The 12,777-nt window shown below is 41.9% G+C and overlaps 2 protein-coding genes across 2 annotated transcripts; both read right to left on the bottom strand.

Annotated features, from left to right (window-relative positions):
* Positions 1-1,249: 1,249 nt before the first annotated feature.
* Positions 1,250-5,090, bottom strand: cldn18 (claudin 18; the record flags this gene model as incomplete). Its single annotated transcript, XM_084547188.1, has 5 exons — positions 3,767-5,090; positions 2,272-2,436; positions 1,653-1,812; positions 1,460-1,573; positions 1,250-1,346 (listed from the first exon to the last, which is right to left on the bottom strand). The coding sequence occupies exons 1-5, from the start codon at positions 3,984-3,986 to the stop codon at positions 1,250-1,252; spliced, it is 756 nt and encodes a 251-aa protein (XP_084403314.1). The 5' UTR covers positions 3,987-5,090.
* Positions 5,091-5,317: 227 nt separating this feature from the next.
* Positions 5,318-6,523, bottom strand: LOC311489032 (transcription factor Sox-14). Its single transcript, XM_084545927.1, has one exon. It carries the CDS (start codon positions 6,477-6,479, stop codon positions 5,733-5,735), a length of 747 nt encoding a protein of 248 aa, XP_084402053.1. The 5' UTR covers positions 6,480-6,523; the 3' UTR covers positions 5,318-5,732.
* Positions 6,524-12,777: the final 6,254 nt, after the last annotated feature.

The raw sequence follows: 12,777 nt of genomic DNA, 5'->3' as shown, positions 1-12,777 counted from the left end.
CTTCCATATATCCTGTTTCCATTGCTCTTCATATTTACTTACCAATCTTTGTCTGACAATATTTATATTACATTGTAAATTATGGAAACCCATCCCATGAAGCTCTCTACGCACTGTTCTTGAGTTAATCTGAAGGCCACATGCAGGTTGGAGGTCTGTAGCGACTGACTCTGCAGAAAGTTGGCGACCTCTGTGCGCTATGTGCCTCAGCATTCCACTTTTCAGCATTCCAATACCACTGACAGCTGACTGTGGAATATTTAGTAGTGAGGAAATATCATGACTGGACTGCACAGGTGGCATCCTATCAAAGTACCATGCTGGAATTCACTGAGCTCCTCAGAGCAACCCATTCTTTCACAAATGTTTGTAGAAGCAGTCTGCATGCCTAGGTGCTTGATTTTCTACACCTGTGGCCATGGAAGTGATTGGAACACATGAACGCAATTATAGTGTATAATTGCGTTATATATAGCGTACAAATATAGTGTATATCTGTAGAATGTGTCTCTTTAGTGGAATTAACAACAGCTAGCTTATTTTACTCTTTAATAAAAGCCAGAGTGTTAATGGTAATACAGTAGATTGTTGCTGCAGGTTGGCTACAGATGATTACACTTAAACCAAGTGCACTCGTATGAATATATCTTCCTTAAAGGACCGTATATATACGTCTCAAACCATAAAAAGACACCTATTGGTCCTCTTATTTAAAGCTTTCATTGGCTGTGGCTTAAAGAATCAGTGTTTAGGATTTTATTAATGTATAATCCATCGCCTGTAATTTATGATTGTGTCTTTGTTTGAGTGAGTCACATCTATGTAGGGAGTAGGTTTCCTTAACGGAGACCACCATGTTGCCCCTTCATGCTTCTACAGTAGCTATAAAATAAAAATAATACATGTAATAAAATACAGTTAAGTCTGCTGTAATCAGAACACACTGGTACACATATTTCAGAAATCAGTCTTTTATTTTGAAACAAAGGAAAATGATTTGACAAAAACACAAGTAAAAAAGCTTTCAATTTCACACAGTATCTGAGCATTTATAAATATTTCGGTGCCAATCGGATGCCCACGTGCAAACTAAATACTTTGCCACAACTCTATCATTGTTATAGACATGTTACCAGATTGTAAAGATGTGGCAAATGACAAAAGAAAACATATTCTGGAGGATGTGAAAAAGATAGAAAAACGCCTCGATTCCTCGGCAAACACAGACTGTTCGCTGCAGTTGAAGTCTCTACACGTACTTCGGGTCCGCCTTTCCTCGCTCTGAACGGTGTTCCACCACCTCGGTTTTGCTGTGGGACTGAGGCTTGTAAACGACCCCCGGGTAACTGAAAGGCAAGAAGGAACATCATGTAAAAGGTGTAAAAAAAAATAAATAAATTGTGTTTTGACTTGTAGGTGACAGGCTCAGGTACATTCTCATCCTCGGCTGTGGTCTCACCGTGGTTTTTCATCTTTCACCATCTCTCTGAAGGACACAGACTTCAGGATACCAGCAATGAGCAGGACGCCCCCTCCGATCCAGGCGACGAACAGAGCAGGGCCAAATGTGTATCTGTTGAAGACCAACAAGCGTTATGTAGGCCCTACCTCTGAATATTGTCATAGATGAGAACAAGAAAAAAAAATCATACCTAGGAAGTCCCCCTCCCATTCCTCCACCCATCCCCATTCCCATCCCTCCCTCCATCATCCCTCCGTCGTAGCCTCCTCCGTAGTTAGGATAAGTGGACATCTTGAAAGTGGCCACGATCTGGTTGGCGTAGATGGAAGCTCCTGCAATGCCGCACACCCCTGAGAGATGGAGGATGTAGAGAGACGCAGACAGGAACTCAGTCGTTTATTTACTTCATAGAGAAACTGGTCATATTTGACAGACAAAACTTTTCAGAGAGATATTTGACAGCTCTTCAGGTTAACATTTTACACCTTGAATAATATAAAAAGCTGTTCAAATACGGCACATAGGTGAAGATTAAACCGGTGGTTTCAACCTTTTTGTCTTCAGAAATCAGAGTGTAGTCACATTTGAGATGTCTGTTAGTCGTTTAGAGCTCCACCAAATATGGATTCTTCCCTCTAAATCTCTCACCTGGTTTAACTTCAGCAAATATTCAAACAGTCCTGTTCTTGCAGGACTTTGACTTGTAAAGGAGTATTTTTACATTAGGACTTCAACTTAAAGCAACACTTGTTGGTGTCACTGTGTAAACAATAATCATGCCATTCTTTAGCGTTGCTAAACACTCGTACCGGAGATGATGAACATGATGCCAGCGGTGAGGCTCATCTTGGCCTTGGTGGTGTCCTCCATGCTGTTCATGGTGAGGCAGGTCAGGGAGAACACGGATATCACAGCTCCAAGCACGCCCAGCACCACCCCCACTATCATCAGGGCTCGCACGGCCTGGAAGGTACCTTGTGGAGGGAAAACACATCAGAGTCCTGCTCCGTTGACACTGTCGGATCCTAGCGACAAAGGTCATGGATCTGGTAATATGTTTTTTTTTATTGCGCCTTTAGTCCTCTTATTTTAAGACGAATCCTCCTCCAAATGAGATGTGCTTCTACTGTGTACCTAAGTTTGTCACCTGTGTTGTGCTGCAGTAGGTGTGCAGAGGGAAACTGCCCTTTGCTTTTTTGTTTGTTCTGTTTCTGATAACTGTATTGACTGGTCGTCCAGCACAGTGACCAGAATGCACTGCTGCTAACGCAAATACTGATAGGTGTGGGCTGGTTGCTGGAGATACTGAGGACAACAGAAACTGAGTGTGAAAATCTGTCTAAATAATGAACATTTAAATGAAGTAGTAATGCAGCTACTAGTAAAGAGCAGCTTTGTGTCTAACAATAAGATTTGTAGACAGTGACTAGTCATATATATTCTCTCTTTTAATAATTACTTTAGCTTCATTATCTTTGAAATTGGCATTAAATAAAAATATGACATTTATTTTCATTTACTTTCACGCTTCATTGACAATACTAGAGGCTTATGAGTAGAATTTATCTAGTTTTGTGGATTTTTATTTATCAAATTACATATTTTTTCTCTGCGTTCTGTTTAGTTTGACTATTAAAAAATATTTCATTTTAGTATTAATTAGTTTTACCATCAGTAAATAATATGGGGGTATTTTCTCAAAGGCAACATTCAGAACGACAAAACAGGAACAACGCGACTGACTCAGAGTCATGTACTCACCGATGCTTGTTCAAGTTCAAGATGAGAAATACAAACTTTTTACACATTTTTATTTCAGTTAGTTTTGTTCAACTGCTGTAATTCTGTGGCCTAGCTCAGTTTTATTTTCTCCGCACCTGTTTTTCAGTTTAGTTCACTTAACATTGACTCAGGAGCCCTCGTGGCGAATGAATCAACATGTGAGCGCATTATTGCGTTTTTTTGAAGTAAAATGATCCAGAGGCTGCGCAACCTTTTTCTTCAATGAGATATTTTACAATTGTGTGGCATGAGGTGAGGCAGACAGAGAATGGTCGGCCTTGTTATTTAGGAAGAACCAAGTATAGAGACTGCTTCCTCCTAACCTGCTACCTGGAACCAGAGTCTGGTGTGCTGAGAAAGGAGGAGGAATCTGAGAGTCCTGTTTTACTTTCCTCATACGGCTTTGGCGTGGATAGTGAAGGAGACTAATTCATGACATATTGGATGTGTGTAATTATTAGGACCAGCTGTCGTCAGTCACTGATAAGCTCTTCAGATTAAGACTTGTGAGTCTTGTCCTACCTGAGAAGCCCAGAAGGCCGTAGAGCGGGCGGCACTCCGTGAATCCAGAGGTCGTCGTCTCACAGTCCCGCCACAGACCCTTGTAGGTGTACACGGACGTCACCACGTCCCCCTGCCGGTCCTTCACGCTCCACTTGTTCATGGCAGTGGCTGCGATGAGGGCCGATGCTCCGATCAAGCCCAAGATGAATCCACCGTTCTGTAGAACTGATGGCGCCATTGTTGTTTCCTGCTTCAGAAGTAAGAAAATATACCTCGGAGATGAAGAGTGTGTAGTTCTTGTCCGGTTTAAACTGATAAATAGATATTGCTTAAAGCTGCATATAAAGGTGAACAGGCGTATGGCGCGCAATCAGAGAATGAAAACGGCCAGAGTTGAGCTTTGTAGTGATGGTGGCGTTGGGTGGAGGCGGTTGGGTTTCACCCAGTGGGTGACACAGCAGCATGGGTTGGGCTGCCGCGTTTAGAGGTGTGGACACAGTGGCGACAGGCGCACCTGGCACCTAAATGAGCGTTTAAATGTAAATATGGTATCAGTTACTCCACAGAGCTTTCAGGGAACCACCAACCGTTCGTCAGCGTGTAAATTATACATCTGACAACGTCACAAACTATAAAAAGTCATAGCACAGCAAAAAAATGTGCAAATACTGTAGGCACAGATGAGAAGTGTGTTTCACTCAGCCTGGTCTAAGACGAGCTGATGCGTAATTCAAGTTTATATCAGATCCTACAGTGTGACTTTAAAATGGATGTGACAAATGTGGAGGTCAAAGGTCAGGATGAGCTAGAGTAAAACTGGTGAGGTTATACTGTAATCTAATGCTCAGGAACTCTTTAGCTTGATTATCATCATCAACATGAAGAACTTTCTCTTCTCCTGAGCAGCAGGGAGCAAAGTAAAAAGCAAAGCAAAGTAAAAGAACATTTGCTGTGTTTGTACTGTAAGCGATACAGGCATACTTCCTGTTTCAAGTCACAGAAACCAGACGCGCGTTATGAGCCGTTCTACATCGTGACTAAAGTTCTGCGGTTTCACTGTGAGAGCACATCCGCGCTTTTCCAACTAAGAAACGAACACACGATTTCCCTGATTCAACTTTTCACCTTATCACTGTGTCAACAACAGGGCAGGAGAGAAGTTTCTATTATTCTCTTATCATCACTCACTTCTGCTCACTCACATTCAGACTCACGCAATTCAAAAACTCATGCTGTGGTCACCAAAACATGACCAGACTCTAACATTTAATTTTGTCATGTGTTTGTAATGCGTTAGTCTCTGTTTGTGTTATGTGTAAGTCGAACTGCACCTTATCAGGAGATGAAAAGCCAGTTGGAATAAGAGCTTTGGCTGCAAATGTCGCCAAATTACCAATATCACATTAACACTTTTCATCAGACATCAACCAGCTATCTTTTGAGACAAGAATAATAATATTTTAAGACAATCAAGAAGACATTTATTATTTTCACTTTCAAATTAAACTGAAAAACAGGCCAACATACTGAGATACATACCCCAGAGGGGAATAACGTGTTACTGTCCAAATGGAACTCAAAAAAGAGACTCAATAGAAAGAAGTCTCAGTAATAAACATGTTAAAAAATCTGTCTGACAGTAACACAAAATCGCTTGTCAACTTGTGTGTTTGTGTGTTTGATCAGTCATTTTAATATTATGTTTGGTAGGTTACACTTTATTTTAATAGTTTAAACTTGTTTTTTGTAAAAGAGTAGTAAAATAGCATCTTTACATCAACCCCCCAAACATTTTGTCTGTATTTTCGTAGAATAATGGTTAGACTGTTAGCGTGTGTTTATAATGTCTTCAGAAACAGTAAAATATTCAAAGTTAACCTCTGTCATATATTTGTAGGGTGAAAACAAGTGCTCAAGCCCAGTTTTACGCATGCAGGTTCAGTGCGCAAACTTCCTCCATGCGTCCTCAAGTGTGTCCAGTCCGTCACACGGTGGAGCTGGGTGAACCGTACGAGTCCATGCCGCTCTTGGTCATCCCTCCAGGGAAGAGAATATATGCCACCTGAGGCTGTAAACTGGCACCTGACCAGGCGCCACAGTTACACGGCACCACGTATCCCGGGCTGGAAGGTGAAGGATGGGTGTGTGTGTGCTGTCCGGGGCAAGCCAGACCCCCAAACCCTCCAGTCTGGTATCCAAAGCCGTGCGCGCTGTAAGGCAGAGCGCCTGCGGCCAGAGTGTGGGGTAGCTCCGCCATCCGCTGGACAGCTCCGGTGCTGAGCTGCGCCACCGGCTCCAAGAGCGAGAATGAGGACGAGGAAGAGGAGGGAGCGAGGAGAGCTCTGGCTTTGTCCCCGGGGACGAGAAAAGAGTCAATGGAAAATCCCTTTAAGTGCTCCGCTGCGTCCCCGAGCAGAGACGGCAGCGGGAAAACGAAACGGTCCCTCTTCAGGAGACTCTTTGGTTTGCGCCTGGGTCTGTACTTGTAGTCCGGGTGCTCCTTCATGTGCTGAGCTCGCAGTCTCTTGGCCTCGTCGATGTACGGACGCTTCTCGGAGTCGGAGAGCATCTTCCACTCCGCGCCGAGTCTCTTACTGATTTCCGAGTTGTGCATCTTCGGGTTCTCCCGGGCCATTTTCCTCCTTTGGCCTCTGGACCAAACCATGAAGGCGTTCATTGGTCTCTTGATGTGATCCAAAGGTTTTGCCATCTCAAGAACTGACACATTCATTAAAGCACACACCGGTCGTACTTTAAAGTAAGTTACCCCTCATGTTTCTCTGGTGCGTAAAAGGAAAAGTGGCGAAGAAAGCTCAGGCATAGATTTATAAATATATATGTATATATATATATATATATATTTATATTTCAGTTAGAGAGTAAGTCCAAATTGACTGGAGCACAAAGTGGAACTGAATACAACATAAAGCCAAAGCCTGCATGGGAGCATGAATGGGAGTCACACGGGACCAAGCTTGTTATGGATGATGCTGGGCATGTCATCCACTCATTACCACACCACTGTCACGGCAGACCAAGCCAATGGGAAAGAGAGAGCAGTGTAATCCCTTCACAGATAGTGACTGTAGGCCTGCAACATCTCTGAGTAACACCCCTCTTCTTCCTCTCCAATAGTTTTTAGTGTCTAGTGAGACATGTGCCTGCATGAGGGCAGGGAAGTAGGGAGGAAAGCAATCTGCTACACAAGAGACACGGAAAACTAGAAACTAAAAGCTTTGTGAAGGGGAACAACTGTCCCTGGCCTCATATACCCTACTTTACTTGATTGATTTTCAAAGCATATTTGTCTTGGTGGAAATTAATTAGCTGATCATTTTGAGCATCCAAGTAAAACATCTTAAAGAAAACTCCAAAAAGTCCATTTTTTTTTTTTTTTTTTTGAAATGCCGCGACCTGCAGACTGAGCATATTCATAACAATATGGTAGACTTTTTTACTGATCCTGTTCCTCTGAGGCAGTGACACTACAAATTTTACATGATTCCCAATTCTTAGATGTGAAAATGTAAGGTTTTTCCGATTCCCATTCCACTTCATTGGGTACACTGGTGAAATTCATTCTAATACAACAGTCCTGCACTAGATCTCAGCTTCATGAAGGTTGTAGTATTCAGCATTAGTTTAAAATAACTGAGAGAGCTGTTCATTCAGCTGTGACTTACTTTTGGTGGCTATAGTTTGTAGGACTATTACTAATCGTATTGTTTCCATTATTTTGGCAACCCGATTTGAGTCAGTGGGCTAGTCTATATAACAGAAACCCTCTAGTGTTTAATTCAATCTAGTTTAACAGCACCACAAACTACATCCTCCTAAATGATCAAACGTTTCAACATAAACTGAACATTATAAGAGCCATGAAGTGCAGCATTTAGTGCAGGACTGTTATGTTATGTTAATTTGTTGTATTTGTGTAAGTGAGTGGAGGGTTCCTGGTGGGCAATCAGTCTGAGGTTGGAACTGCTCCCAACCTGACTCTCAGTGTGGCATTAAACTAAACTAACCCTGGTATTGTCTTCTAGTTAACTTTTGTCCTAAAGGGGCAAATCTGGGTCTGTTTGACTATTTATGAAGCCTTAAATAAAATGTATCACCCAATGTGGTGTTACACATTGTCAACCGACTTCTTTTCAGCTAATTTGTATGTATTGGGCACTTCTTTGCAGAATCCATGGGCAGTAGACCACATTTATATACAATTATGTGATATAGAGACATTTGAGATGGGTCACATTTGACCCAGAAGACAGGTCAGGTCATTGTGTAGAGGTTCTCTCTCCAAACTTACTTCAACATTTGTTGCAAGAATCACATTAGGTTAAAAATTGTGTCTTCAAAACTGACACCATCACTCATTCAAATTCTCTCCCATGATGCCATGCAGGTTTATCATATATCATTAAGCGTACGAGTGGCTCACCTCCTCCTCCAAAAGAATCGATATTAATCACAGGGCCCTCGGTGATTCTGTGGATCGCTACAGTTTTCATAATTACAGCACCTTATCTGATCAAATGTCTGCATCGGCCGTCTCATCGGTTATTGAAATGACATTGATGGATCCTGAGCAGTAACTTAACTATAAATTAAACATGATGCTATATACTGTGTGTGTGCCGCTGCTCAGTGGAAGATGCAGGTGCTCGTAGGTAATAACAGGGGATTAGTGTATGGAGTGTGTACTCAGGAAGCTCATTTTACAAGGAGGAATTTAATTCTGTCTTTCGGAGCGTCTAAGTGGAAGCTTCCAGGCCTCCTCAAAGGCACCCAAGATGGCTTCTGCAGAAAGGATTATTTCCATGACAGAAGCACGATGTGTTTGTCTGTTGACAGACCTGTGGCAGTTAGTTGAAGCTCGGGGTTTGGGTTTTGGTTGCAGCGATAAACTCAGATATCAGGACACCGGCGAGGAGGGGGCCTTTATTTCATTTACCTCCCACAATCAAAGGCACCGCAGGCCTCTTCAAAGGCAAAGCAAATGGACATAAAAGATCCAGTAGCGCACAATACACCAGTGGTGGAGATGATAAGACGTTTTCAGGGAGTGTTTTTCTCCGGGTTTCCTCGCAGCAGACGGGCCGGAGGGATAAAGTGATTGGCAGCGGGGGACAGACAGCTGATCTGTCTCCTCATAGCTGTGCTGTTATCTTCTGTGCTGTGTGTTCAGTCCGGCCTCCACACACAGGAGGCCCCCTCTGCCACGCAGAGACAATTATTACTTCCACAGAGGAGCCATGTTTGAGAGAGCCCTCAGCGGCGAAGAGAAGACTGTCTGAGAACAACAGGGCAGTGTGGAGAAATTATCTCTTTCTCTGCACTTCTTTACTTGTCCACATTTCTTTTTTTTACGGAGCACAAAGCTTTCAGTTGTTTTAGCGGAGGAAAGAAAATGTGTGTTGTGTTTTCTGAACTTCTGTGTCCGTGTTTGGAGTGACTTCTAAGAAAGGGCAGCATTTCAACTTCTGGAGAGATGAGGGGGGAAATGGGTAATAAGAAAAACTGCCAGCAGCACAAAATGGCTGTCGTAATCCGGTTATCCCCCTGGCTCTAAAGATACTGGTCCTCTCCTTAGGAGTCTATCTTTTCTTCTTATGTCAAAACTGTCCTCTATGCACTCAGGTGGATTAAGGAGTCACACTGTAGAAAGAAATTGACAGGTACAGAAAGGCCCGGGGGTGAAAAGGAAATGAAAGACGACACAGAGGCAGGCCGGGCACGCCAGCCGGGGAGCGCACCAACGTCTGACAAGGAAATAATCTATCGGGTCAGCTAGACGGTGAAGGAAAGCCAGCACTGTTTCCTATAAATTACTGCACTGATTAACTAAATCTTATGGGCAATGCTGATTACCCATTGCATACTTCTTAATCCTCAATTAAGATAAAATAAATCTCATTGTATCTTATCTTATCTTGTACTCTCATTTCTATGAAAGGCTGCAGGGTTTGATTTTGTTCTTTGCTGATGTTCTTGCACGTCTCACTAAGGTTGTATTGGATTCAACGGTAAATAAAATTATTTATATTTCTTTATTTAACAGTGTCATTTTTGCACTTAGACAGCTGGCCTTGAAATGATGATGATGAGTTCATCAAAATAAATGATAATCAATTAATCTGTTAAAAATATATAAAAAAAATATATAAATAAAAAATGACTTCCTGCTTCTTAGCTGTGAGGATGAACTGTTTTGAAATAGTAAACTGGATATGTTTGGAGTGCTAGTTGGGCAAAGAAATTTTGAAATGATCTGTTTTATAGACTAAATAACATATATTTTTAACAGATTAATTGACATATCGTTCACAATAGTCTGTTACACCCTCTGCACCTCTGCTGGTCTTGCAGTGGCCTAACTAAGATTTGAAAAAGTTCGGTCGTATTTCCTGATGCTGAAGCCTAGGGCGTCTTATCATGTCTACAGACCATCACAGAGTGAAGCAAAGAGTGGAATAAATTAATGAATTATTGACAAAAATTCAAGTTTCCAGAGTCTCCAAGCTGAAAGATAAGATTGTGGTGCAGGTCTGAAGGTGGAGACTTGATGAGATAAAGGTAGAGCTCCTCATATGGAGGCTGGGGAAGGTGGTTCACCACATCACTCTGAAAATATCGGCGTGATTTCAGGATGTGCTGAGACAAATACACTGAATTCACTTTTCATAAAAATAATTTGAGTTAAAGGATTTATTTTAAAGGTTAGCCTATTTTTACTCAACAGTGTACTGGTGAGCTAAAGAATGGTTTCCATCTCATCATGTGGAAAGTTCGGATGCACTTCAAATTTTGTCACTTCAGCTGCAAATAAATACACTGAAATCCAAAAAACATTCAAGTCTAACAAGAGTTCCTGACGCCTCTGAGCAGACCATTAGGAAACATTTCAAGGGGAAAATCCCAGAGATTTTCAGTGCTCTGGGGAGGATTTCACTAAATCTTGTGCTTATTCTCATGATACTTAGGAAAAGTAAAGCGGTTTTAATAGCTTTCCTCCTGACACATTGATGGCGGAATATGCTTTGGCTCTGAGGCAGATAGCTACAATCCGAGGTTAAGAGAGGGGGGAAGAGATCTGCTCTTCTCTCTGCCTGCCAGTGCACTTCATAAGGCCCCATCTAAACTAAATTAATACACTTCCTCCTACATGTGGGGATAAACCTGAGGGCCACATTACTGTGGCAGCCCCTATCAGCCAGCTTGTAATACAACCGAGTCAGCAGTCAATGAGATACATTTGCAACCAGGCATTTGTCAGCGACTCAGTGCCACGGCACCAAGAGATTTAAAATGTTCTGCAGTAAATTAAGTGCTGCTTGAGAAGTGAAAGGTGCCGGCTAAGCAGGCAACTGCTTTACTTTAAATGACACACTGGTTAAGAGGGTGATGATGGTGTGGAGATGGTGGGAGGAGAAGAGCGAACCAGAGCTTGAAGTGTTTGTCTGATTCTGGTTCCACGGAATCTATATATTAAAAGAAAGTCTGAAGGTTGAAAGGAAATAGTTTTTTGGTCTTTGCATTTTAAATAATCTTTATTGATGGCTAGATTACATGCTGCTGGTAGTTCTGTTTTTACTTGGAAGAATTCCCCAGTGTCTTGATGCAGATTTTGAATCTGTAGACAGTTATTAATGGAGGATGTAACTTACATCTAGATGAAGTGCTTACAATAAACTGGTTCCAAATCCTCTACAGCGTTCTTTTAATTTACTCTTCTTCATTAATGAGAAGGATGAAAAAATTATAAATTTAAACAAGAGATGATTTACTTTAAGATCCTGACAGCTAATTTTCTAATTGTCTATCTTCCTGTTAGGACAATAGAACAATTTGTGGATGCTTTATCATACTTAACTGTGCATTTTCCAGAGCATGCTGCACTGTTTAACTTGCAGAAACTTGAAATGTATTTGAAAAGTATCCCCTTTCATAACGCATTTTCTGGAACAGACACGGGCTCTGGTGGTTGCCTTAATGCTAAATCTCCTAAAGTCCTCTGGGGTGCTGCCAGCCAGGGGCAAAAGTCCACTTAATTTATCACAGTTATCTTTTCATTAAACCGTTGGTGACGGCCCACTTCCACACACATTTCGGCCTCTTCCACTGTAAGCATATTAGTCACTGTTTTTAATTTTGTGCAGAGCGGCGTGAATTTCTGAAACAAACATTCACAACTATGATAAGGACGTAAATTGCATGTCTCTTCACATTCCTATCACCTCCATTTTTTTCAAATGTTGTCAGAAATGTTCCTTCAAACTGATTTCATACTCTACCCTGTTGAAATGCACCTTAAAAATACAAACAGCATGCTGTGAGTAGAGAGGCAAAAGCATTGTTACGGTTCTTTACACGTTTCTCTCTTGCTCGTTCACTTCCTCTCTCTGAAGAATGGGATTACAGCATCCATATAAAACACAGGAATTATCATTCTTATTCACAACATAACAGGAACCCTTTGCCAAATTACCATGGCGGGAACAGGAAAGAGGCGCTTAAAATATACAGAAACTCACACGTCTCATCGTATGAAGCCACTCTACAAATGACAGAGCATGGCGCCACTAAGAGGCTTATGGAAATAATGGAAATAGTGTAGCGCCTGTGGCGATGATATGCTTGCTGTAACAGAAAGGGAAAGAGGCTGGTATTTACCGAGATATCTCCTGGACTCATGTTAAGCAGAGCAGTGGCTGTCCTGAGCCAGACTGGAGGGAGGGGGGCAGAGATGCTGTCACAGTAGCAAGCTCAGATAAGCACCTACAGGGTGAAGACAGAAAGACATCAAGCGAGCATAGTTTTATGTCCTCTGATGCTCCTCTTGGGCCACTGAAGTGAGACTGTGTAAAAAAATAAATAAATTAAAAAAAAGATGGCAGGCAGGTGATTGTGACTCTGAATACATGACAGTTCATTTGTAAGGGTGCTCTAAGCTCTTAAATATCAGATGATGAGTTTCCCATTTCACAGCTGATGTGAAGGCTATAGAAAGAGGAAATGAAACGAACGTC

The sequence above is a fragment of the Chelon labrosus genome (assembly GCF_963514085.1).
Source record: "Chelon labrosus genome assembly, chromosome: 6".
Classification (NCBI taxonomy): domain Eukaryota; kingdom Metazoa; phylum Chordata; class Actinopteri; order Mugiliformes; family Mugilidae; genus Chelon; species Chelon labrosus.
This window is presented reverse-complemented; position numbering and strand designations above follow the sequence as displayed.

What these genes read in the sequence shown, in the direction of transcription:
- LOC311489032 (XM_084545927.1), bottom strand. Translation starts at nt 6,479, where the DNA reads ATGAATGTGTCAGTTCTTGAGATGGCAAAACCTTTGGATCACATCAAG.